Source organism: Camelina sativa, chromosome 11 (assembly GCF_000633955.1).
Source record: "Camelina sativa cultivar DH55 chromosome 11, Cs, whole genome shotgun sequence".
Taxonomy (NCBI): Eukaryota; Viridiplantae; Streptophyta; class Magnoliopsida; order Brassicales; family Brassicaceae; genus Camelina; species Camelina sativa.
In genome coordinates this window covers 37,820,726-37,846,174 of record NC_025695.1, presented here as the reverse complement: position 1 = coordinate 37,846,174, position 25,449 = coordinate 37,820,726, and the positions used below count along the sequence as shown (strand labels likewise).

General features: G+C 37.7%; 4 protein-coding genes across 6 annotated transcripts; 1 reads left to right on the top strand and 3 right to left on the bottom strand.

Moving 5' to 3' along the window:
• LOC104725439 (bromodomain and WD repeat-containing protein 1-like) lies at positions 875-10,737 on the top strand. 2 transcript variants are annotated; one of them, XM_010444103.2, is made up of 25 exons: positions 875-1,207; positions 1,437-1,531; positions 2,210-2,565; positions 2,743-2,903; positions 3,132-3,371; positions 3,483-3,592; positions 3,684-3,761; positions 3,854-3,960; positions 4,360-4,451; positions 4,534-4,652; positions 4,764-4,867; positions 4,949-5,026; positions 5,128-5,206; positions 5,304-5,472; positions 5,571-5,641; positions 6,016-6,096; positions 6,173-6,243; positions 6,321-6,417; positions 6,761-6,820; positions 6,926-6,980; positions 7,074-7,471; positions 7,548-9,242; positions 9,333-9,914; positions 10,131-10,189; positions 10,259-10,737. In XM_010444103.2, the coding sequence occupies exons 3-25, from the start codon at positions 2,216-2,218 to the stop codon at positions 10,452-10,454; spliced, it is 5,052 nt and encodes a 1,683-aa protein (XP_010442405.1). In that variant the 5' UTR covers positions 875-1,207; positions 1,437-1,531; positions 2,210-2,215; the 3' UTR covers positions 10,455-10,737. The 2 variants fall into 2 exon arrangements, with proteins under 2 accessions (XP_010442405.1, XP_010442408.1); XM_010444106.2 differs by lacking the exons at positions 875-1,207; positions 1,437-1,531; positions 2,210-2,565 and having other exon boundaries at positions 2,817-2,907.
• LOC104725438 lies at positions 10,950-12,624 on the bottom strand. Of its 2 annotated transcripts, none has more exons than XM_010444102.2 (3): positions 12,469-12,624; positions 11,986-12,231; positions 10,950-11,360 (listed from the first exon to the last, which is right to left on the bottom strand). In XM_010444102.2, the coding sequence occupies exons 2-3, from the start codon at positions 12,196-12,198 to the stop codon at positions 11,154-11,156; spliced, it is 420 nt and encodes a 139-aa protein (XP_010442404.1). In that variant the 5' UTR covers positions 12,199-12,231; positions 12,469-12,624; the 3' UTR covers positions 10,950-11,153. The 2 variants fall into 2 exon arrangements, with proteins under 2 accessions (XP_010442404.1, XP_010442403.1); XM_010444101.2 differs by having other exon boundaries at positions 12,392-12,623.
• On the bottom strand, positions 13,241-14,778 carry LOC104725436 (zinc finger CCHC domain-containing protein 10-like). Its single transcript, XM_010444100.2, has 2 exons — positions 14,602-14,778; positions 13,241-14,324 (listed from the first exon to the last, which is right to left on the bottom strand). Exon 2 carries the CDS (start codon positions 14,318-14,320, stop codon positions 13,499-13,501), a length of 822 nt encoding a protein of 273 aa, XP_010442402.1. The 5' UTR covers positions 14,321-14,324; positions 14,602-14,778; the 3' UTR covers positions 13,241-13,498.
• LOC104725435 (serine/threonine-protein phosphatase 4 regulatory subunit 3-A-like) lies at positions 16,009-25,258 on the bottom strand. The gene is made up of 24 exons (XM_019231571.1): positions 25,064-25,258; positions 24,612-24,967; positions 24,081-24,161; positions 23,884-23,983; positions 23,710-23,794; positions 23,564-23,613; positions 22,987-23,066; positions 22,543-22,602; positions 22,148-22,247; positions 21,977-22,054; positions 20,768-20,835; positions 19,851-19,919; positions 19,682-19,759; positions 19,501-19,587; positions 19,072-19,133; positions 18,820-18,897; positions 18,568-18,658; positions 18,349-18,456; positions 17,840-18,024; positions 17,633-17,741; positions 17,170-17,301; positions 16,990-17,094; positions 16,653-16,906; positions 16,009-16,540 (listed from the first exon to the last, which is right to left on the bottom strand). The coding sequence occupies exons 2-24, from the start codon at positions 24,642-24,644 to the stop codon at positions 16,372-16,374; spliced, it is 2,262 nt and encodes a 753-aa protein (XP_019087116.1). The 5' UTR covers positions 24,645-24,967; positions 25,064-25,258; the 3' UTR covers positions 16,009-16,371.

Below are 25,449 nucleotides of genomic sequence, written 5' to 3'. Positions count from 1 at the left end.
TTGTCTCAAAAAAAAATAAAAAAAACTCATAAGACCATTTATCTGTTTAGTAAGGTTTTGATATTTCTAAAAGTCGTACAAAAAATAAAAACAAAAAAGTAGAAAAGAGACGTAAAGATGTAAAAACAATGTTTTGATCGTTAGTTACAGTTCACATACTTTATCATTAACTAAGATCTTATCAATGTGGACATTACTTATCAAATTTTACTTTTAACCATTGAACTTCAGTGTTTGCCAAAAAAAAAAAAAACATTGAACTTCAGTAGAGTAGAACTTTCAATACATGACAGACTGCCAATCTTACTATGAATTGAATTTAGGAACCAATCCACACTATGGTCTATTTGCACAGTTTTTGGAGGAGAATAAACTACTACTCCGTAATGGGGAATGATATGCATTTGGAACCTGGTCACACATTTATGTAGTCTTAACTCTAACCACCAAGAGGTGAATTTAAACCCAATATTATTTGTTTCAAACATAGCTTGAATAGATTACCACTTCATTCATTTTGTAACTAAGGTATTTAAAAAATTTAACATATAAAAAATGAAAAATGAAGCTAATTTTTAAAATATAAGAAATTAATAATTAAGCTAATAATAACAAGTTGCTTGAACTCTGAAAACTTACATACATACAAAAAAAATTATATGTATCAAAATAAATATTCCCAAATATAACACTACAAAAATTTTAAAAAAGATGTGGCTGTTGGAATTCGAGCCCAGATCTCCACAGCCACAACGTGGAATTCTTACCACTAAACTACAACCAGCCACCTTGTTTATTGTTACTCAAAATCTGATAAACCAATTTGGTTCTGTTAATGGGCCAGGGCAACGCAGCGTTTTGGGTCAAGTTCGTTTCTGGTGCTGTGTTCTGTTTCGTCTCTCTCTGTGCCTATCCAGTGCGTTTCTCTCCACAATCCTTTCGTCTTCTTCTGCCGAAATTTTCACTAAAAAAAACGAACAACGCAAACTGCTAAAAAGCTTTCACAAAGATTGAAAACTTCAACTGCTTTTTTTGGATTTTTTGATCCTCTTCTCTCTTCACAATACCCTATTATCAATTTTTCGGTATCTGGTTTTTTGTTTTGGTACTCTAATCTTCTTCAACCTCCAATTTCTAAACGAAGCTTAGAGGTTTCGACGACTCTCTAACCGCCGCCTTTTCTCTAACAGAGAAGAGACTTCAATTGGTTTGCCTCTCTTTTTCAATCTCCGTGACTTGTGGGGAGATTTGTTTGTTCTTAAATTTGTATTGAGGAACTGATGTTAGCATTGTGCATGCGCTGTATTCAATCTTAATTCTGTTTTGAAATGTTTTTGGATTTGATTTGCGTTTGGATTCTTTGGTGGTTAGAGAGATTGGGCGATTCTGATTTAGGGTTTTTGTTTTAATTTATTTTGTTAATTGTTGCTTTGCAGAGACAATGTGTTATGGTTTTGGAGTTCTTACGAGGAGTGTTTCGTTTGCTCTGTGATCTTAGTTCTCCTCTGCTCACGCTGCATCACCAGAGGAGGTACACTTCCTAAGCCCTTTTCTTCTTATCAAATTTAACTTGGCATTTGATTGGCTCTAAGCCCTCTTATGCATATCGAAGGTTAACTTGCATTTGATTGGCTGTAGAGTTTTTGTACCGTTGTTCATGGAAAGCTTTGTATGTGTTTTGTGGGTTTAGGGTATTCTTTAGTTCTCATGACTTCTTATGGAACCTTTGTATATTTAAGTTAAGATACTGAAGTTGTTATTCAATGGACTTCTTGATCTTGGATGCTTGAGTTTTGTAGTTTCAAGTTCGTTCTAGTGCCATAACATTAGGAGTAGACAGTATTAAGCATTAGTACAATGATGGATACTACGCCGGTTTGTTCACTTTTTCATTTATCATGTAGTGGTTTAGAGAGTTTGCTGTGAAGAATTAAATAGGACTACTTGGTTGAGCAGGTTTTAGCACACTCAAATTTTGGAGATGCATAGGTTTCAGTGTTATCGTATCTGCAATACCCTAGATTTCCAGTGTTCTCCCACTGTAATTTTCCGGATAGTAGGACTAAAAGAAAATCTCCCAGGGTCTTATTTTACTTTTTCTTATTTGTTGTAAGTATTATATTTTTGTTGTTGTTATTTGTTTGACTATTCATGTTCTAGCTGTTCGGTTTGCATTGATGATTGACGTCAGTGTCGGGCAAATTGACAGGGTCTAATGGCTCTTAGGAAAAATACTCCAAAAGGCGATTCAGTTTCACTTCCTATGAAGCCTTTGAATATCTCCCGAAATTTGCCAGGGAATGTGCAGATTCCAGTCCCAGATGTTCCTCAAAATGTTGCGCCTAACATTGATTTGGACCTCCGGGAAGTTTACTTTTTGATGCTCCACTTACTTTCATCTGGGCCATGCCAGAGAACTTATGCACTGTTGCGACATGAACTTCTTGAACATGAGCTTCTTCCTAGAAGATATCATGCTTGGTACTCGAGGAGTGGATTGCGTAGTGGGGAGGAGAATGATGATGGCAATTCCTTTCCTTTAAATTATACTGAGTTAGCTCAAAGGTAACTAATAGTGTTGCTCTCACTGATTGAAGTACTTCTGTGAATTTGAAATGAATTTTTATGTGAAGAAGTTTCTCATGATATCGTTGTATTTCTAATTTGTTAATGACTGGTTTAGGGTTTCTTCCCACCCCAAATATTTAACTTGTTTCATGGCATTGTATGTGCACTTATCAGGTATTCTCATGTAAAGAAAGATCACTTGGTGGAGCTTCTAAAGCAATTGGTCTTTGTGTCAAATAGGCCTAGTCCCTCACGAGGGGTTGGTGATGGAAATAAAATGATTGGAGCTGGTGCTCCAACACTTTTAGGCACTGGCTCGTTCTCCCTTTTGAGCTGTAGGTGATTTCGAAAATAAATTCTTGTTTTATTGGCGAGTTTAACTCATACACATGCACAGACACACACACACACACACATACGTATATATAATTGGATACGGATATAATCACATCATAATAATATCAATTCCTCTAATAAATTATTTGGGGCTTTAGAACTTATCATTTACTAAATTCTCTTTGAAAATCTTGGTTTGCTATATGCTATTTCGTTTTGCTTGGCAGCTGACAAGGAAATAGTTGGAAGTGATCTCAAAGCACCACCTATTGGGATGCGTTGGCCTCATATGCATGCTGATCAGGTTCGTGGTATTAGTTTGAGGGAGATTGGTGGTGGTTTTGCCAGACATCATCGTGCCCCATCAATACGTGCAGCATGTTATGCCATTGCAAAACCATCTTCAATGGTACAAAAGATGCAAAACATCAAGAGGCTACGTGGACACAGAAACGCTGTGTACTGTGGTATGATATTTAATGGTTTAGGGATGAATCTTAGTGTCAAGTTCCATTCCTAAATAATAGACTAATCCATTAGATGAACTGCATACCTGAACTTATCTGTAAATTCTGCAGCTATATTTGATCGCTCAGGAAGGTATGTAATCACTGGTTCAGATGACCGCCTTGTAAAAGTATGGTCAATGGACACTGCATACTGCCTGGCCAGCTGTCGAGGGCATGAAGTGAGTTCCAAGTACTCTACGAGAATGCTATCATTTTGTTACTGTATATTTAAGTGGTGCTAAACAATTGTGTTTTTGGTGCATTTGTAAGGGTGACATAACTGATCTTGCTGTGAGTTCGAACAACATTTTCATAGCATCCGCATCAAATGATTGTGTGATCCGCATTGTAAGTTTCTTGTATTGTTTTCTGTATATGATTCCATTATGGCTTCCAAATATTAGCCTCTTCATGACTTCACCCATCTGAATTTTTTGTAGTGGCGATTGCCAGATGGCTTACCAATTTCTGTTCTCCGTGGACATACCGGAACTGTTACTGCTATCGCATTTAGTCCCAGACCTGGATCCCCGTACCAGCTTCTCTCGTAAGAATTCTTCTCAAATTGTTCTTTTGGCATCATGTACGCTATCTGGTGCATTATTTTCTCGCTTTTTTTTTTGGAGAATAATTAATAAATTACTATGCTTTGTCATCTTCTTACATGCTGTTGATTTGGTGTTTGCCTATGTCTATTGTTTTGAAATTTTGAATCAACTAATAACCACTTTGGTCACAATGCTGAAAAATTAAATGCATTCTTATTCATACTCCCTCAGATGGAAGTTATGATGTTAATTTATTATTTAAGCCGTGGAATCTTTCTCTACTCTATGTCACTACTCGTGCCTTTATGTTGTCTTGAGGTTCTATTTGCCTGTTTCGAAAAAGGTGCCTTTATTTCATTGGTATCTTAATAAACGAGACTTTTGTTAAATCTCTGCAGATCGTCCGATGATGGTACATGTAGGATATGGGATGCTCGGGGTGCCCAATTCTCTCCCCGGATATATGTCCCTAGGCCTCCTACTCCTGATGGTGATTGTTTACGCTCCTAGTTAAATTATTTTTGCTTTGACTTATTGGAAGCTGTAGACCTGACTAGGGAATCCTATTCCAGGAAAGAACAGTGGCCCTTCTTCTAGTAATGATCAGAAGAGTATCTCTTGCTGTGCATTCAATGCTAATGGATCTGTCTTTGTCACTGGCAGCTCTGACCATCTTGCTAGAGTATACTCGGTGATGAAAATTCCTAATTGTATCTTGGTTTGAGTTCAAAATTGCAGATCCACAATTTTCTGCCAAGATTTATAGGATTTACTTAACTACAAAAGTTTTTCTTGGTTACAGGTTTGGAGTGCTAATAAGATTAATAACGATGATCTGGACCAGCCGAATCATGAGATGGATGTTCTAGCTGGACATGAGAATGATGTTAACTATGTTCAATTCAGGTTGGCTGTTCACTTTTAAAATTACATTACTCATAAGATCCTAATTGTCTGATCCTATTCATTTGCTGTGTTGCTTTTCAGTGGTTGTGCTGCAGGATCTAAATTTTCTGTAACTGACTACTCGAAAGACGAGAATGTTCCAAAATTTAAGAATTCCTGGTTTGTATTCTCTGCTGCAAGTAGATAATCATACAATTACTATTAACTTTTCACCTTTTTCTAAAGTTTTTTTTTTGTGTTTGATACGGTGTCTTTTCTAGGTTTTGTCATGATAACATTGTTACATGCTCTCGTGATGGTAGTGCAATCATTTGGATCCCAAGATCAAGGAGATCGCATGTAATATTTAATTTCGCCAAAATGACTGCGACTTGCACTTCATTCAATACATTTTTTTATACGAGCAGAGAACCAGATATTTATTTATATCTTTCAGGGAAAAAGCTACCGATGGACACGAGCATATCATCTCAAGGTTCCACCTCCGCCCATGCCTCCTCAACCTCCTAGAGGTGGCCCACGTCAACGGATCCTACCTACACCCCGTGGGGTTAACATGATTACTTGGAGTCTAGATAATCGTTTTGTCCTTGCCGCTATTATGGGTAAGACTATTTTGACACTCTTAATGGCTATGAGTTTATCCAGGCCGATTTCTAGAGCGCTCCACTCTTGATAACCAGAATCATTTTCTATGTTAAAGATTGTAGAATATGCGTGTGGAATGCCTCTGATGGTAGCTTGGTACATTCTTTGACTGGTCACACACTGTCTGTGAGTGCCTGATCCCTTTTGTATATTTGGTAGACTATCTTAAGGCAAGATTGGGAATTGCAAAGACTTTTGACCTGTGTACTTAAAAGATAAAAATAACAAGAACAAGAAATTTGCTGCCCATGCTAAAAATAACGAATACCAAAATCATATTTCTCCTAAGAAGACCCTGCTCTGCATTATTTGAGCATAAGTTAATTTCTTTTCGTTTTCTGAAAACACTCCCAACTCTGCCGAATTTCATTTATGCCTTCTAGTGTCTGAAAAGTATGACTAGTGAAGTTAGTCTGATTTTTGTTTTAGTGTTCCAGGCTTGAATTCCTCTTTGTTCCTTTTATTTACCCTTTTTAACATGTTATACTTACTGTTTGTAGACATATGTTATGGATGTCCATCCTTTCAATCCTCGTATAGCTATGAGTGCTGGCTATGATGGAAAAACAATAGTGTGGGATGTAAGTTTAACCTTCCTCACTGTCTAATCCCTTCTTCAGCATCTATATTACTAAAGCACTTGTTCTATTCTTCTAGATATGGGAAGGCATACCTATCCAAATATACGAGATTTCACAATACCAGTTGGTTGATGGGAAGTTTTCACCGTAAGCAAATAGTTTTTGGGCTGTACTCGTTATGCTTCTACTCCATCTGATTGCTAATCTATGTCTTCTTAATGTAGGGATGGAACTTCAATTATACTGTCAGACAATGTGGGCCAAATGTACATATTAAGTACAGGCCAAGGGGATTCTCAAAAGGACGCTAAATATGATCAGGTACCAATATAACTTAATCGTGGAGAGAGCTTCATTACTGTACTTCTACTGTCTACATTTCTTATAGAACCTTAAATCGGATATGGTTTGCTTTTAGAGGTTCACGTATGTCCTAGTTTCGTTAATTGAAGAGAAAAGAAATCTCCTTTCGATCAAAACATTCTATAAACATTAAAAACCTCTGTATAGGAAACATGTCTCTTCACATTTGTAAATTCCTACTAAGCATTATAGAAATATCTTAGTTCTAATTGCACCAGTGACCTCGTCTAAGAGAGCTGCCGTCTAGCGATAGCTTATGCAAAAATAGTATTTTCTTCTAACTGCTCTTTGCATCTTCCAGTTCTTCCTGGGGGATTATCGGCCATTAATTCAGGACATATATGGTAATGTCCTTGACCAGGTAAGGGGCTCGTCTTTTCTCCCCCTTCTAGTGGTTCTACTTATAATGGTGCTCGTTATAGGCATAATTTTGATCGCTAATTGGCATTTGGAAACGTTGATTCAGGAATCTCAACTTCAACCTTATCGCCGAAATATGGAGGATCCTCTTTGTGATTCAGGTTTTAATTTCTTTTACTATGATTATAAATGCTTTTTGGATCCTTCCACTGAGGATGGGCATATCATTCACTCTCTATTGTTCTGCATTGTAGGGATGATTCCATATGAAGAGCCATATCAGACCATGTTTCAGAAACGGCGACTCGGCGCCTTAGGCAAAGAATGGCGACCATCTTCTTTGAAGCTTGCTGTGGGGCCAGATATCACTTTAGACCAAGATTACCAAATGCCACCTCTGGCAGATCTAGACTTAGCTGAACCGTTGCCAGAATTTATAGATGTAATGGAGTGGGAACCAGAAGTCGATATCTTAAGTGATGAAAACGACTCTGAATACAATGTGCCAGAGGAGTATTCATCTGGAAAAGAGAAAGAATGTTTAAATTCTTCAACCTCTGGTGAGTCAGGTTCCAGTTCCGGTGAAAGCGATGAGGATGATGATCATCAGAATAGCCTTCGAAGATCCAAAAGGAAAAAACATAAGAAAGAAGTGAGTATTTTGTATATGTTTCTTTGATCTTGCGCCTTCTAAACAGGGTTCTAATCCCTTTTAACCTCTTTACCAGGCTGGGATTATGACTTCTTCGGGTAGGCGCGTCAAAAAGAGAAACTTTGATGAGCTCGAGGGAGCTCCAAGCAACAAAAAACGAACCAGGAAATCTAGGAGTGGTCGTAAGGAATCGAAGAAGAAGTCTTCAAAATCTAAATCGGCCAGACCTAGGCGAGCAGCTGCTCGAAATGCCCTCTCTTGGTTTTCTAAGATTACAGGTACATCTAAAGACGCAGAAGAGGAGGTCTCTGAATTGAGTGATTCATCAGAAAGTGAATCGACAACACAAGAATCAGGCACTGGGGATAGTGAACTTGATGTAGTTTTGTCAAATGGGCATGGGAAGCAATCAAAAGGGAAGAATATTCTCGTATGTGATTCAGATGATGGGGCTCAGCAATGTGATATCAGAGAAACTCATCCTCCTGAAAGGAGGAGATTGGTTCTTAGGTTTCCTGTTAGGAATTCAGATAAGCTTACCTTGCTGGAGAACCTGCCTGGATCGTCTTCGGATGTTCCATCTCCAACTTTAGGGAACGGCTCTGCTGAAGACTCAAGGATTCCTGGGAACCTTGAAATTCACACAAATCAAGTTGAAGGGATAGATGTAAGTAAAGTAAAATGGGGAATGGTTAAGGCTCGTACATCAAAGCGAATAAGAGGTGAATTAAGAGGTGAAGCAATAGTATCGCATGAACTTAATGGCTCTGACCCGGAGGGAAAAGAAAATAATGTTAACAAAGATGCAAATCACCATGGAAATGGTGTTACGGCATCTACTTGTTTGGAATTGAAAACAGATATAGATGGCATGACAGTTGACACTAACACGGTGATCTCGAATGGTACTCCAAATGGTGGGAAACGATATCCAGAACTGGATGGGTCGCCAAGTCGATTGGCTGATGACGGGACCTCTAATGGTTCTCAGGACGTAACCGGTCATCGGCAAGATCTAATAGATAGCCTTCCACCAATCTCTAGGAGTTTGAGGATACGATCCAAGAGAGTTTCAAGGGCTTCTGATGCATCTTTGAGGCCAGAGGGAAAACCTTCATCAATAGATCAAGAGACTGGTGGCCCTGATGCATTAAGTGATGGTTTTGAAGACGCTAGATGTGATTTGGCATTGGATAGTCAAAAGGATGGTGTGGTTGGGACAGAGATATCTCTGCGGAATGATTGTGTTCGGGAATTAAATCCTCAGATCAGTGATGCTCTCTCAATTGCTAATGATGTTCCTGTGTCACACTCACATCCTAAAAGGATGTTTGATTTTGTCTATAGACGCAAGAATAAGAACAATTTTGACAGGGATGCTACTCTTACTAAAGAAATCAGTCCAGGTTCTTGTAGTCAGGATCAAGGTAGTGGCTCTAAGTCCCATGAAGGTGCGTCTAATGGGTTCAATGGAAGTCAGTTGAATGGATTCGAGAAGTCGGAAGGCAGTTTGACACGCATCCAAGATAAAATAAGTGATTCACGTGGAAACCAAAATTCTCAAGAAGAACTGAGATCCGCTTCCGGGGCAACACTTCGTTTGAGATCCACAAGAAATAGAAAGTCTACTTATCCTTTTGAAACTAAACCTACTGTAACAAAGGAACCTCAGCAGTTAACAGAAAATGTATCCTGGCTGACATTATCGATACATGAAGAGGGTTCTCGTTATATTCCACAAATGGGGGATGAAGTTGCGTATTTGCGACAGGTAAGTGTTGGTGGTAATCTTGTCTGTTGTTTCGTTTATGTAACCTTTTGTATCAATTCTTTTATCTGCGGCTGTTATTCTATTTTTCAGGGGCATCAAGAATACTTAAACTTTAGCACCCTAACGGGGGAAAAGGGTCCTTGGACTTCAATAAAAGGGGGAGATATAAAGGCTGTGGAGATTTGTAAAGTGGAAAGTCTTGAATATGCAACTCTTCCTGGTTCTGGGGATAGCTGCTGCAAAATGATACTTAAAGTCATCGATCCAAACTCCGAACTGTTCAACAAAGCTTTCAAACTTACGTTGCCTGAGGAGGTGGTGACGTTTCCAGATTTTCTTGTGGAAAGAAGTCGGTATGAAGCAGCAATACAGAGGAACTGGACTTGCAGGGACAAGTGTAAGGTTTGGTGGAGAGATGAAGGGGAAGAAGATGGTAGTTGGTGGGAAGGGCGGATTCTAGCTGTGAAACCCAAATCACCTGATTTTCCTGATAGTCCATGGGAGAGGTACACAGTTAAATACAAGAGTGACCCTACCGAGACACATCTTCACAGTCCCTGGGAGCTTTTTGATGCTGATACCAAGTGGGAGCAGCCTCACATTGATGATGAGCAACGAAACCGTCTTCTCTCGGCCTTAACAAAGTTAGAGAATTCAGACAAAAGAACCCAGGTATGTGATCCTAGCCACCAAATTCATACTTCACCCAAAAAGCTTAGGCCCATGTTTATATCACCTTAGTTGGTTCATAGATCACACTCTTTATACTCAGGTTTTAGTTAGCCTAATATAAAGTCTAAAACTTAGTGGATTAAGAGGAGACAAAGACACAACACCATCCCAAGAACATAACAATATGACATAATAATCTCGACGAATTCGTTTCAGGATTCATATGGCCTACAAAAACTGAGGCAGACCGTGGGAAACTCCAGCTACACCAACAGGTAACTAGTTTCTACAACACTGGAAGAGGCTTTGGTGGAGCGGAAGCTGACATGGTTTTGTTTCTGCAGGTTCCCAGTTCCTTTGTCTCTTGAAGTAATCAGATCACGGCTTGAGAACAACTATTACCGGAGTATGGAAGCACTAAGACATGACGTATCAGTAATGTTGTCGAATGCAGAAACTTTCTTTGGTCGTAATAAAAGCGTAGCAGCCAAAATATCACATCTCTCTAACTGGTTCGACTGCACGCTACCTTCGTTGTAGCATTATCATCATCCTAATATTAGTGGCGGCCTATGTAGATATTTTTTTAATGTTTCCAAATTATCTAGTTAGAATTTCTGCATTTTTTCAAAAAAAACTCTGGTTTTAACGGCAGAAATGAGTATTAGTTTTTTTTTTTTTTTCAGTTAGTGGATTTTAGGTTTAGGGTTAGTTAGAGAGAAATTTTCTTTTAAAAGTTGTAAGTAACAAAAAAAAACACTGGAGAGGTCATTAACATTTGGTGCTTTGGGAAATAGAGAATCACCTTCGTTGGCTGATCCAATCCAATTTGAGAATAATATTGTTTGTGTACAAGAGATAAAAATTGTCCAAATGTCAAAATGTGAAGAATTGATACCAAAGGTTGAAGAAACGAAACAACAGATAAGATTACCTAAGATTGTACTTATTATAATTGTTACAAATTTTATACTAAATACTGGTTGGTGCTGCGATGGAAAAACAAATTTCCTATTCATCGAACAAAGAAGAGTGTTGGCATGAATGATGATGTCATTCCTACACCTTTTTAGAAAAGATTAAGAATCTTGAAAAGCATTATTTGTATACATGGTGTACCTTGAAAAGTGTTCAGAAGCAGAAACATTGAGAGAAACTTGTCAAAACAGACTTTTTACAGTAAACACGAAGCTCCAAGAAACAAAGCCTTGCAAATTAACAGTGTTGGCTCAGGGAAGTTTAAGGGTGGCCAGAGGATTTTCCTGTGAGTTTTTCCGGCGGCTTAGGGAATTTAGAAGGGTTGTGTTTAGTGAACCAAGTAGTGTACAAGAATTGCTTGTGAGGACCAACATGGTTACATATCAGCTTCAGCTTCTGTCTCTCTCTCATCCACCTTAGTATTATCTTCATGTGACGCTTGCTCGTTAGCCCTCTCAATCCCACCTCCTGTTTAATTTTTTACATACCAATGATCAGATTGAAAAATACACTTTGTGTTGAATATCAACGGTGATACTTTCATAGTTTGCTTGAAAGCTAACCAAAAAAAAACTATCCTAGATGGAAACTATGATTATGAACCTTCACAATCTCTACTCTACCTCTAGCTATCAAAATGTCAATCTAAAACCTCTAAGAAAGAAAATGGAAGCATCTGATAGTGTTAGACAATAGTGACATCGCCACAGTTTTGAGAAAAAAATTCAATCAAACTTCACATTCTCGACTGTTGACAGATTAAGAACAGCCATTATAGCTTTATTAAGTTTCAGTCCTAAAACCTCTAATAATGAAAAATGAGATCATCTCTTACTGAGAAAGAGTGACATCACCACTTGGTTTTGATATAGAACCCATCAACCTTACATTCTCTGCCTTTGGCCAATTGAAAATTTTCACTCCCAAACCTCAAGAACAAAGAAAGTGAAAGCATGTTGTAATGTAGAAGAGTGATATCTCTCAAATCGGTTTTGAGATATCACTCTCTACCCTTTGGAACAGATTTGAGAAACACTCATTCATCCTACTTGTCTAAAAAAACTTCATCTGGTTATGTTAAAGAAGAGAGTACCTTGACACGATCCCAAGTTTCAGCAATGGTGAGAGGTCCATGATCCTTCAAAATATCAAAGATGACTCGGGTGATCGTCTGGGTTTGCTCCGGTGGTGTGTTCAGCTCGATCGGTTTCATCTTGGGTTTAGGTTTCGTTGCGAAATGCCTTATCAACAATCCAACTACATTCTGATTGCTTCTGTTCCACGGCATCATCATGTTCCGCAACATACTCTAAATCACTTCACTTTGTTTTCTCAGCAGCTAAGAAATGAAGAACATATTAAAACTCAAATCACTACTATGTTGAGACACAAAAACCAAAACTGTTAAATTATTTAAACTACTAACGAAATGGATGCGATTAAACCCGTAATCATGTTCATGAATCAAGATCTTGAAGAATAGAGAATGAGAAACCAACCGCGTATATGCAACTTTTACAGCTCGAGTCTCAGTTAGGCATTTTAGCGAACACTATGTGTGCAATATGGGACTTACCCGTGTATCAACACACAGAGATATTTCAATAGGTAAGAACCCACAAAGTACAATCCCGAGCAGCCAAGTCTCTAAATACAGAGGGATCAGTCTGTGAGGAAGGTCAGAGATTGCAGCTATGTATGACTCGAGAGTCGAGAGAGTAATTTACAAACATGTAAAAGATACATGAACTATTGATATTTATATAATGAGCCCTCATTTTACTCATATTTTTATATTTCAGCCTAACTCTTTTATTTGTACTAATTACTTTCCAATTTCTTGTTTTGTAAGTGCAATTTAGTGAGATAATTTGGATCAATCGCTAAATATACTATCTGGCAAATTTTCTGGTTATAAAGTGATTGCTTTCTATTTTTATTTTGTCGTTGGATTGCAATGTATCAGTGTGACATAATTTATTTAGCTATGTTAGATTAGTGAACCATGATGGCAAGAGCAAGCTCTGAGGATGGAGAAAGGTAGAGACAACCCTGACAAATTAGTGGCCTTTAGTTTTGAACATGTAACTATCACTGATCACTAAACACTAGACCAAGGTAATCTTACACCAAATTAGCACTTGAGGCTTGTCCTGAAGGCTCATGCGGCTGTAGGTTTATGCGTTTTAATGATCATCTAGCCAGAGAGTTGGTTCCTTCAACAGAGATGCTCTATGTTGAGGGTTAGGTTGGGTTGGTGTCTTCTATATAAGACAATGGATCGATCTTGCTTATGCCCAAAAAAATCCTCCATCCTTGCAAGTATATAATGTCAATCAAACCCACACTACCAGAACATGTGTAACATTTTATGAAAACTTTCTTTTGGGTTTATAAACTTCTACAAGAGCTATTGAGCTCTGAAAAAACTTAAGGGGATTCTAAGATTCATCAGTCTGTTACAACACAAAACCATTATATGGCTGACAAAAAGTAAAGTTGAACTTTGAGGGAAAAAGAAGAAACATAGCACTGAGTATTCTTCATGAAGCTCAAAATGATTCTCTAAGAAAATTTCATCCACTTTTCGATTCCCTTAAACCAATTCAACGGCGTTTGTTGCTGTGTCTCTTGCTCTTCTTCTTCCTACTGCTTCTGTCTTCATCAGAATCTGAGTCCGAAGCTGACTCTGACTCAGATGACTCCGATGAAGAAGAGCTGTATCTTCTTCGCCTTTCTTTCCTCTGCTTTTGCTTCTTCTTGCTCTTCTTTGCCTTCCTTCTCCTCCTCCTCCTTTCCTCCTCTGAGTCAGAAGATGAACTGTATCCTGAACTACTCTCTCCAGATGATTCACTCTCTGTTTCAAACACAGAGGCTTCACTGTCACTTCCAGAATCAGACTTTGACCTGTGCTTCCTCTTACTCTTCTTAGACCGCTTCTCAACTTCTGCTTTCCCATTAGTTGCAGCATCACGCCTTTCTTCATCATCATCATTACCATCAAGATCATCAATAGAAGGCTTCATTCTCAGCTTAGGGTTCTTAAGCTGCTGGGTTCTCGAAGGCCTCGAGATGTAAACCCTCTCGTTCTTACACTCATACGTCCAGTGTCCAGTCTGACAACATTTCTGGCACTGAGAAGCCGTCGAAGCACTTCCAGCGGAAGCTGCTGACATGGACTTGTCTTTCCTTTCACCAAGCCTAACAGCTTTCTCAGTACTCATCAGATACATCTGCCTCTTTAGTTCCCTTTTCTCCTGCCATCTACTCGGACCTTCTTCTTTTTGCCCATAAGCGTTAACGTTTCTCGCCGCTGCAGCAGCTGCTCGCTCAGCTTGTGTACGACTTAAACCTTTAGCAGCAGAGAGTGTCGCAGCCTTGATTCTATCAGCTGCAACTTGTGTATTCTCATTCTTTGCATCAGACATATCTCTGCGTACCAAACAAAACAAAAGTGAGAATTTGAGCAATTTAGGGTTTTAGCCCTAATCAGAGGGATTCGAAATTAGGGTTTCTACTTGATGCGACGATTTAAAAAAAAAAAAAAAAAACTGGGTTTCGCTACCTAAAACATCACAATAAGATTTGATTCGTAAATTCCAAAACTTTGAGATTATATCCAGAGAAATCGAAACTAGGTTTTACCGATCTAGTTACTCAATTCCAAGATCTAGACGAAACTTTGTAAAAGAAAGTGGAGAAAACTTACAATTTGGTTTGAGACGAGAGACCACCAACCAAGAGGATGCTTGAAAGAGCGTGCTTCGTTTGGTTTGGGAGGGGGGGAATTAATGGAGAAGATTGAGCCAATCTGAGAGAAACAGAGAGAGTGAGAAGGCGGCGTAGAGCGAAGAGGAAGACGAAATATAGAGAGAGAGAGAGACAAAAGTATTCGCAACTCTTTTTTCTAATTATTTTCATAAGAGAGACAGTATTTACCAAATTACCCTCTTTCCTATTTATTTTTTTTCCTTCTCTTTATTTAGCAACAATATTCTTTCTTTCTTGATTTTTTTTTTTTACACACACTCATTCTTTCTTGATATTTTCCTATTTCTTGTTTGATATGTTTTGTAAAGGATTTTTCTTAACACCTTATATAAAAGAAAGCATAATCAATACTTTTCCAAATTAAATTACTATGATACATTGATACAAATATAATATTTAAAATATAATCTTGAAGTTTCCATTGAAAAATTACAAAGTTAAAGAACTTTCGGGGAAGTCGCGCGTGTGGATCTCACTCGCGGCGATTTTTCTCTCAAAAGATTTTCTCTTCTGATCACAAATTCGTGCACCGACGGCGGGTCTTCTGTCAATTCCGGTAACGATGAGGACCCTACGGCTCATGGTTCTTCATCCGCGACTTATTGCATCTTTTCGGCGAAACTATTGGATCAAAATCAAGGGGACAGTTGAGGGGAGAAGCATCTGCACGACTCCTATGGTAAGAGCTCTACCGGCAGTGTAGCGATGCGGAGTAGAAGAGGAAGATTCACGGCGAGAAACGAGAGGAAAGATAGTTAGATCTGGGGACTAGAGATTCTGGAGGTTTCACGGGATCGGTTTCGATAGGGGAGGTAGTCTCTGATCCAGTAAAGCTAAGCCACCATCGAAGGTCTCTTCATCTACTCCCTATTGTCTTTCTCCCTCACGACTAAGCAAGAAGCCTCCTCGACAAAGACGAGCTCAGTTCTCTTCCTCTTTCTCAAAAAGGCTCTACGGTAACGGATGGAAACGGATCTTGGATCACCATCTCCGTTCGGCTAGTGTCGTCCAGGCTTACCGGAAGTCCTGTTCTAGTAAACATCTGCAGATCTGTTAGAAGGCGGCTACAACGTGTTCTAGTGTCGTCCAGGCTTACCGGAAGTCCTGGTTTATTTCGGTTTGTGAACCTGGTCGATTTTGAATTCCAATAGTTTAGTTTCGGTTTGATGTTTATGCGTTGGCCCCAAGAGGATTTTGTATGAGTTTAATCAGGAAATAGCCCATTACACATATCTTTTTTAATTGAATACTCTTAAAAAAAAAAAAAAAAAAGGCATTGCAAAGTTTTGGGTGAGCTTTCTTTAGATATGATTTCCAATCAAACTTACAACTCCAACGTAAACTATGGAAACAACACGAGGATAAACATCCATACTTTAAAAACAAAAGTAGATTTTGGGTCCTCTCTATCTTCACTTGTTGAGCAAACAAGTAAAAATCCCCAGTTTCAATAAAAGGTTGCCCTTTTTTTACAAAAATGCAATTGCAGAGACTCATTTGCACGGACCATCCAAATGTTTCAAAACGTCTATTGTGGCTATTCACAGTTTCTTCTTTTTGTGGACAGCTTTCTATACTCAAAAAAATTAGAGATGATATACCGAAAATCCTATCTATTGTCGGGGATGTTTAATCACAACATCTCTTTACATCTACATGTTGTCATTTTCTTCCATCTACAACTATTGCTGCTATCGGTCATTAGCTCCTAGAGTTCTCCAGGTTCCTTAGCTTCGCCACCTTGTTCTGGAGAGGAGTTCTTATTTTCTTCACTTGTTGGAGAGAGCCTCGGTCTTTTACGCTTCTCTTGCTCAATTTCTCTACAGTCTTCATCATCTTCGTCATCCTCATAATCAACCAAACCTCCAGACCTCTTGCTATTATGATTAATAGACAACAGAAAGCAAATCCATTAACTATTAGTTGTTTTGCTTATGATGCACCTCATCCTTCCATGAATTTCTATCAAGAGAGAATAGAAAGAAATACCTCTGAGAAGAAGAACTTGCACCTATGACATTGGAACTATGAGGCTCAGCTTCTTTCATCTGTGTACTAGAAGCACCAGAACTTGCAGCTATGACATTGGAACTATGAGGCTCAGCTTCTTTCATCGCAGACCTTGCAGCAGTGACATTGGAATTTTGTGGCTCAGCTGACTTTTCTTCATCCAGAGCACTCCCATGTTGTATCATATCAGATTGATCATTATTGGTGCTCTTTGGTCTCCTACTTTCTATGAGCTGAACACACAATGACACATTGTTGAATATAGAATACTGTAGGAAAATTTTTCAAAGTAGGAGTTTAGATCGAGGAATGATACCCCCTCATATTCCGTTTTGAAATCCCGGATGGAAGGCAGGTGCTCAAATGGAGCTAACTGGTCCCAAAATGTGCCAACTACATATTCGGCCAACACTGCATTATTCTGCACACAAAACAGTAATATGTACAGAGGAACACCCCTAAAAACTGAAAGAGAAATGGATGAAAAATTAGGAACCTTGTATATGTGCACAAGAAGCGCTAAGACAGCAGAACTCAGCAGATTGTCTCGGTGACCATCGGCAGCAAAAACATCTATAATCGGTTTCAGCGTGTTGTTCTCGACAATGTAATTCTGAACATTATCATTCTGAAATAGAACAATATTTTAGAAATTGCATAACTTATTTTCTTCATAGAACTTTTTGTAGCCATTATAGAAAATATTCTCATGTTCGTGCAAGTGGAAAAAAAAATCTCAGTTTTAATATGACATGCGACACTGAAATTGAACCTTACCAGAGTAATTTTATGTGATGACTTTGAGCACATGTTCACAAGAATCATGAACTACCGTTAAAATTATTGTTATTTTAAATTACAAAAGACCTCTGAGCCTTAATTTTCAGCTAATACAGATAAACTAATATTTGTCTTGCCAAAGTCATTATATGAAAAAATGCTGATTGAGGACTACTTACATGGACAGAGAGGAGATTGCGGACAAATCGCACCGCCACAGCCACTAGGAATGTTTCCTTTCGTCGTGTGAGAAGCAAAACCTTTTCTGTCACATTGTTATGGAGAAAACTGCACGTAGCAGACAAGAGAAGAAAATGCACAAGAATATTAGAAGACTACTACTGAGAATATAACAGAAATAATGTGATAATCATCATAAAGTTTACTTTGTCCTGGATGGATCCAGCTGAACGCAAGAGCACATCAATTCACAAATCGCCAATAGGACTTCGCTCTTTGCCCCACGATGGCTGCCAACTGTATCGCCGGGTCTTTCAGGACATGAGGCCATTATGAAATCAGCTAATTCAGGTAGATGCTTCTCACAGAAAATATCCAAAATGTTCCCTTGCTACAAAATTGGAAATTTTATCAAAGATTATTTAATAGAAATCAAGATATATTGCAGTTTAGAAAAAGGAGAATTACCGGTCTTATACCCAACATTATAACAGATATGTGTCAAAGAATTAACAATAGAAGGCAAGAAAAAACTAACTCTATGTGGACTTCACAGAAACCATTTGTAACATTTCTCCTCTAGTAACTATTACATGCAACCATAACCAATCAGAACAGAAATGCAAAGTCAGAAGAAATATAGCAACGTTTTCTCGATGACCTTGCTTGACTGTGACTTTTTTATACAACGGAACATATAAAAAGAGGAGAATACCATCTTCTTCTGATCATTGGTGAATTGCACCTGAGTTCCATCTAATCCCAGTACATTTTGAATAATGTCCACACATTTATCACCAAAATCTTCCATCATTCCCTTAACCTATTGCACATAACCAAAACCAATTATTACTTCATTTTAATATAGAAAGAAACAGGAAAAACCTCGCAGCTGAAAAGAAAAACAATCCAACAAGAGTTAAAGAAAAATTACCAAGAGACCAAGGAGGGGATTTTCCGGTCGAACAACATAAGAGCAGAGGAGGGTGAAATCTTGAGCCACCAATATACTAAGGACTTGTGCCCTGCATCCAACAGAAAATAATTCTCTTGAGTATAGAACTAGAAAATTTTGTACTTGTTTTTTCCTCAAGAACCCAGATGAGACTGGGGGCCTAAGACAATAATAACTAAAAGAATTCACAACCAATCTATCATGTATAATTAGTTCAAGGTAATAATATACCCCATTAATACGAGTTTCTTATCCGGGCTCTTCAAGACATCCGCAATAATGTCAAAAAGACCATCATTGATAAGTTCCCTACAAGATACGTAAATAGACAAGCAGCCACATAAGATACAGAATATGACAACACTCTCTTCTGCACTGAAAATTGACAATCCGCAAATGATAATGCAATAACTGCGGCATACATGATCCATTTCAGAAGACTAATTCTCAGTACAACAGAATCAGTTTCTAAAAAGTACGTACCTCAAGACCGATACCTTCTGTGATCTCTTGGTTAAAAGACAAAATTCTTGCCAAAAGTCCACCTATTTTTGGAGGATAAAAAAACATCAGTCAAACTCACCCAAGAAACTGTATATGGTTTTGATGAAGATATATAGTATGCATCTATTAGTTTTATGTTGTTGATAGAGACATCACTGCTGTCCCCAAAAATCTCTGAATTAAGCTGAATCCTTTCAATGCCTTAATATTTGAATAGACACAAATGTTTGGAATTTTTGCATCTAAGAATCTTAACGACAGGACCCTTAACGACAGGACTCTGCCTAAAATCAGAGAATCTTATTGGCAGGGCTATTCATGGATTTCAACTAAAATAACCATTTTTATACAATACTCAATGAATTACAAAAAGACCATAATCTTAGATATGACGGATGCAGGGAATACCAAATTATTCCTTGATTCATCAGATGTAGAAGGTGACTGTAGCCTTGCAAATAATTCTTGGATGTCATCCTTCAGCAGTGTAACAACCTACAGAACATAGTCATCAATAAAGCAACATATGAGGTGCATAAGTATTGCATTCAATGCGTTAAGTTTGAGATTGTTTATCTAGATGGCTTACAGCAGCATTGTTTGCATTGATTACTGAATCTAGACTTGCGGATGTAGCATCATCTAATGCATTCTTTAAAACAACATCCTGCAGAATGTTGAGAAAAAGGTGAGACCAAAATCCCAAAAAAAAAAACAAATTTCGTAAAATGTTTTCAGAAGATTTCATGGGATTGAACCTTCAGATAACGAATTCTGTATGTTCGGTGTATCTTCGAGAGAACCATTGGATTTGTAAATGGTATAACCTGCAAACAGTAGTGAGGTTCAATAACAATGTTTTCCACAAAAATCCCACAGAATGTTGGTCCAGAATTATCTGTTCCCTAAGCACAGTTCATGCTAATATGGTCCAGAATTACATGGAATCATGAACATACGAGAACTTTATATTACCTCCTTAAAAACAACATCCTCTCTCAGAAAAGTCCGGTGTTGTTGAGACTTGGGAACATCGGGATTATCTGTGAGGAGAAACAAAACATTTAGAATCCGTTAGCTCAAAACATTACGAAGAGGGCACGAAAAAAAATTTGGCCTATAACATTTTAATTAACAGGAGATAGGAAAAAACAGTCCACCAAAGAGCACGCAAATATTTCACTCTCCATTGGTGAGAAGTTCCCAGTTTAAGTCCACATGATATACAATTAAACGCTCTCATCTATCCCATAGATACAAAACAGCTACATCCTACTTGTCATGCCCTTCTTCGCCACTGAAAGTTATAATCATCAACGTTCAACCAGAGTCTTGAAGCTTACACTCAAGGCACCCGATAAGTTTCATTAACAGTTGATCCCCTAAGATAATCTCCAGGATCTGAGAACTGTTGAGCGAAACTGCATAAAAATAAAAACAAGATACAGCTTATAACACAAAATATAGAAGCTTGAGTAAGAAAAAATGATGTTGAGATGTATGTGATTAATAACTGATTTCTTTGACAATATTGAACATGATGTGAAGGCCATCAACATCTNCCACAAAAATCCCACAGAATGTTGGTCCAGAATTATCTGTTCCCTAAGCACAGTTCATGCTAATATGGTCCAGAATTACATGGAATCATGAACATACGAGAACTTTATATTACCTCCTTAAAAACAACATCCTCTCTCAGAAAAGTCCGGTGTTGTTGAGACTTGGGAACATCGGGATTATCTGTGAGGAGAAACAAAACATTTAGAATCCGTTAGCTCAAAACATTACGAAGAGGGCACGAAAAAAAATTTGGCCTATAACATTTTAATTAACAGGAGATAGGAAAAAACAGTCCACCAAAGAGCACGCAAATATTTCACTCTCCATTGGTGAGAAGTTCCCAGTTTAAGTCCACATGATATACAATTAAACGCTCTCATCTATCCCATAGATACAAAACAGCTACATCCTACTTGTCATGCCCTTCTTCGCCACTGAAAGTTATAATCATCAACGTTCAACCAGAGTCTTGAAGCTTACACTCAAGGCACCCGATAAGTTTCATTAACAGTTGATCCCCTAAGATAATCTCCAGGATCTGAGAACTGTTGAGCGAAACTGCATAAAAATAAAAACAAGATACAGCTTATAACACAAAATATAGAAGCTTGAGTAAGAAAAAATGATGTTGAGATGTATGTGATTAATAACTGATTTCTTTGACAATATTGAACATGATGTGAAGGCCATCAACATCTTTTTTGATCTCACAGGCTTCAAATACAGCCATCAATTTCTGAAAGAAAGCATCCTGCATCAAGATATCAGGAAAGAAAGTAGGTTAAGGAGGGTTTCAGTGTCAGTCCTTGAAAAAATTAACAAGAATAAAACCTAAAAAGGTGATGAAAGCACTACAAGATTACATCTCGGCTATATGATTTAAGACGAAATAGCTCAGATACCAAAAACCTTTGCTTGTAAAAGTATACTACCCAGAGCGAACAAAATTAAGGTATTACACTAAAATGAAGAGAGGACGAGAATCACANGTGTTGTTGAGACTTGGGAACATCGGGATTATCTGTGAGGAGAAACAAAACATTTAGAATCCGTTAGCTCAAAACATTACGAAGAGGGCACGAAAAAAAATTTGGCCTATAACATTTTAATTAACAGGAGATAGGAAAAAACAGTCCACCAAAGAGCACGCAAATATTTCACTCTCCATTGGTGAGAAGTTCCCAGTTTAAGTCCACATGATATACAATTAAACGCTCTCATCTATCCCATAGATACAAAACAGCTACATCCTACTTGTCATGCCCTTCTTCGCCACTGAAAGTTATAATCATCAACGTTCAACCAGAGTCTTGAAGCTTACACTCAAGGCACCCGATAAGTTTCATTAACAGTTGATCCCCTAAGATAATCTCCAGGATCTGAGAACTGTTGAGCGAAACTGCATAAAAATAAAAACAAGATACAGCTTATAACACAAAATATAGAAGCTTGAGTAAGAAAAAATGATGTTGAGATGTATGTGATTAATAACTGATTTCTTTGACAATATTGAACATGATGTGAAGGCCATCAACATCTTTTTTGATCTCACAGGCTTCAAATACAGCCATCAATTTCTGAAAGAAAGCATCCTGCATCAAGATATCAGGAAAGAAAGTAGGTTAAGGAGGGTTTCAGTGTCAGTCCTTGAAAAAATTAACAAGAATAAAACCTAAAAAGGTGATGAAAGCACTACAAGATTACATCTCGGCTATATGATTTAAGACGAAATAGCTCAGATACCAAAAACCTTTGCTTGTAAAAGTATACTACCCAGAGCGAACAAAATTAAGGTATTACACTAAAATGAAGAGAGGACGAGAATCACAACCCACTTCTTTCATACAAAAAGAAACAGTAGAACTTTGGAATGCACTTATTACTTACATCCTTCAACATAAGTTCGATTAATCGCATCTCATCGGCGCTGCCATATTTAGTAACAATCTGCAAGGAAGAAAGAAACAAATACATCAAATCCTCGATAAAATAGAGACCTAGAATGCAAAATCAGGATAATACTGGCACTACTTAACACAAGAAATATCCACTTATCAATTGAACATAAAAGCACTGAGAGCGTAAATAAAGATGAGAACATACAATCGTAGTTCTGGGAGATACAAATCATCATAAGAAACTTTGAAAAATCGGTAGTACTCCAGACGATGAAAAGACAAATGAAAGTAATAAAAAAAAAAAGTAGGTATCCAAAAGTAATCAAGAGAAAAACAGTCTTAAAGTCTCAACTACAACAGATACTATAAAGAAGGGTATAGCTCTCAGTTAACCACAAGCAAAGAAAGCACACAATCACTATTATCTTAGAACCTTGAGTATTAGGGGAAGATTAGAACGGTTGACAACAGGAAGTTTCTCTAACTCACTGATCACGTTGTCAAACGTTTCGCCTGCTCAAGCAAAGATATTTATGTTGTCAAATACAAAATTTGTGACCATTACATAGAAAACATACATGGAGAAAAAAAAAACAATGCTTGGAAAGCCATCAAATGTTCAAATCGTCATGATAGTGCTGAAACAAAAAGTTGCAGTCATCATTATGATTATATTTCAATACAAGATTCAATATTAGTATAATTAGTGCTAGAAATTGATCAAAAGTTTCATCACTGTGAAAGTTCTGAAACAAATTATTTCTTGTCAACTATTCGGAAGTCTAACTGTTCACAGATGGTGAATGAGCAACTGGCCACACAAATCCATAACTCTATCTAGGTAAACCCCTTAAACTACTGTTACAGAAATATTAAAATGCAAACCTCAAACCCAGCCCTATGACACATTGATCATATAATAAGAAAATGAAAATATAAGAGTTAAATATAAGCAGAAAATCAGACTGATATGAAAGTTGAACAAATACTTTGGTCAGGAAAAATCTCACCGTTCAGAGCATTGAAATGTAGAACTTGTTGCATACTGGATATTAGATTCCTGAATAGGACGAAGCACCATTTTTGTAGTCAGGGGAATGATCTGTAGAATGGAGGCTCCTCCAAAAGAAGACAATAGAACTTTTATTGCACTCACCATACGTAAGTGCATCCGGCAGTCTCTAGAAAGCTCAAAGCCAAGTCTGCTGAAAGCTCTTGGTCACTCCATGAGATGATTGTGTCTGTACATTGATACAGATACCCGGTTATGCAAACAAACTCTACAACCGAAGATACAATAGTTAATAAAAACACAATACACAAGGCGTACCATCTTGCTGCTTGTAGATATTCTCAGTGCTTACGCGGTGTACAAGCAATGTCGCATTATCATCTTCATCAATGACATTTAGACCGAGTTCTTCCGATCGCTGCATGTTTTAGCGTTTCCATTTAGCTACAAGTTATTTCCAGAATGCGCACTGCAGAACTTTTGGCCGCAGGAGGGATCCAGGAATTAGAACAAACCTCCATATAGTCCATAGTAACGTATCCAGTTCCTCGATCCTCCCATTGACCATCTTCATTCAAACGATAAACCTTCACTCGCTGAACAATAATGACAAGCATAAGATACAACAGCGTTAGGAGAACATAACTATTGCAAGTAAATGATTAATATAACCATTTTTTGTAATACCAACGTCAACGTCCATGGGTACTTATATGAATCCCAAAAAAAAAAAACAATTGGAAATGAACTCTTGAATCTTATATGTTAAAGATCTTAGTTCTCTTCACTTCGGGACTCCTAAGCACATAGTATTTGTTATATCCTCATACACAAACCCTAACAGAACGCAAATCAAGTGAATCCCTTCTTTGAGATCCTCTATAAACCTCACTCCACTAATGATTTGATTCGAAATCGAACCAAGAAATAGCAAACACATTACATAGAAACGATTCGCGAGCACTCTAAAAATTCTCAGTTACATCTCCGCGCAGACTAACTAACGAACAAGAAGATAAACAAAGATAAAGAGCTAAGAGACACACCTGAATCGAATTGGAGTTAACCGGAGCATCCATAGCTAACTATCACCACCGTAGATCCCCGAATCGAGCCGATGAAGTCAGTACGGTGGTCGGAGGGAGCGAAATTTAGGGTTCTTGGAGAAAGAAGAAGAAGAAAGAAGAGAAGAACGAAACGGAGGAGATAGAGATGGGAGATTTTGAAATTTTCTTAAGGTTGAAGAGAAATCAACAGAAACTCGTAACCGCCATTAACGAAGAACCAAGAAACTTTGACATTTCTTCTCTCTAGTTTCTCTCTCTCTTCTCTCTCTTCTCTCACTTCTCTGTGTTTTCTGTTATTTCTTTTGCTGCGCACAAGCTCGTTTTTTTGGCTTCCGCTAGAGAAGAAAAGGAAAAAAACAAAATTAATTCAAATTTCAATTAATTACGGAATATATTATTAATAAATAATAAAATAACCGATTGGGCTTTACGTTTAAGTTTTTGGGCCTTTGCTCGTCTTCTTAAGCAACCTCCACAAATTGTTTTGTAATCTAACTTGATACGTGCTTTGGGACCCTCTTGTGTATAACTTGGGGTCATGATTTTAGTAAGGCCATGGGATGCCTTGACGATAGTTTTAAAAAATCATATTAAAATCAACATACATTATTGTGAGAAATATAACTTCCCCCCCCCCCNCAACATAGACGGTTAATGGTAAACCGAGATAAAACCGGTTTAGAGATTCTAACTAATCGTATGATTATAACGATCTAAATCATCTTCGAACATTAAATAAGTATATGAAGTCATTTTAATCCTTACTAAAAAATATTTAAACGATTTTTGAAAATTAACTTGTATTACGTTACAAATT

Excerpts from the sequence above, each read along its gene's own strand:
- LOC104725439 (XM_010444103.2), top strand. The coding sequence starts at position 2,216 with ATGGCTCTTAGGAAAAATACTCCAAAAGGCGATTCAGTTTCACTTCCT. Across the intron at positions 2,566-2,742 it reads TATACTGAGTTAGCTCAAAG|GTATTCTCATGTAAAGAAAG; the intron begins GTAACTAATAGT and ends TGCACTTATCAG. Across the intron at positions 6,418-6,760 it reads AGGACGCTAAATATGATCAG|TTCTTCCTGGGGGATTATCG; the intron begins GTACCAATATAA and ends TGCATCTTCCAG.
- LOC104725438 (XM_010444102.2), bottom strand. The coding sequence starts at position 12,198 with ATGTTGCGGAACATGATGATGCCGTGGAACAGAAGCAATCAGAATGTA. Across the intron at positions 11,361-11,985 it reads AAACTTGGGATCGTGTCAAG|GAGGTGGGATTGAGAGGGCT; the intron begins GTACTCTCTTCT and ends AAAATTAAACAG.
- LOC104725436 (XM_010444100.2), bottom strand. The coding sequence starts at position 14,320 with ATGTCTGATGCAAAGAATGAGAATACACAAGTTGCAGCTGATAGAATC.
- LOC104725435 (XM_019231571.1), bottom strand. The coding sequence starts at position 24,644 with ATGGATGCTCCGGTTAACTCCAATTCGATTCAG. Across the intron at positions 19,760-19,850 it reads ACAGAATTCGTTATCTGAAG|GATGTTGTTTTAAAGAATGC; the intron begins GTTCAATCCCAT and ends AACATTCTGCAG. Across the intron at positions 18,659-18,819 it reads AAGAAACTCGTATTAATGGG|GGCACAAGTCCTTAGTATAT; the intron begins GTATATTATTAC and ends TGTTGGATGCAG.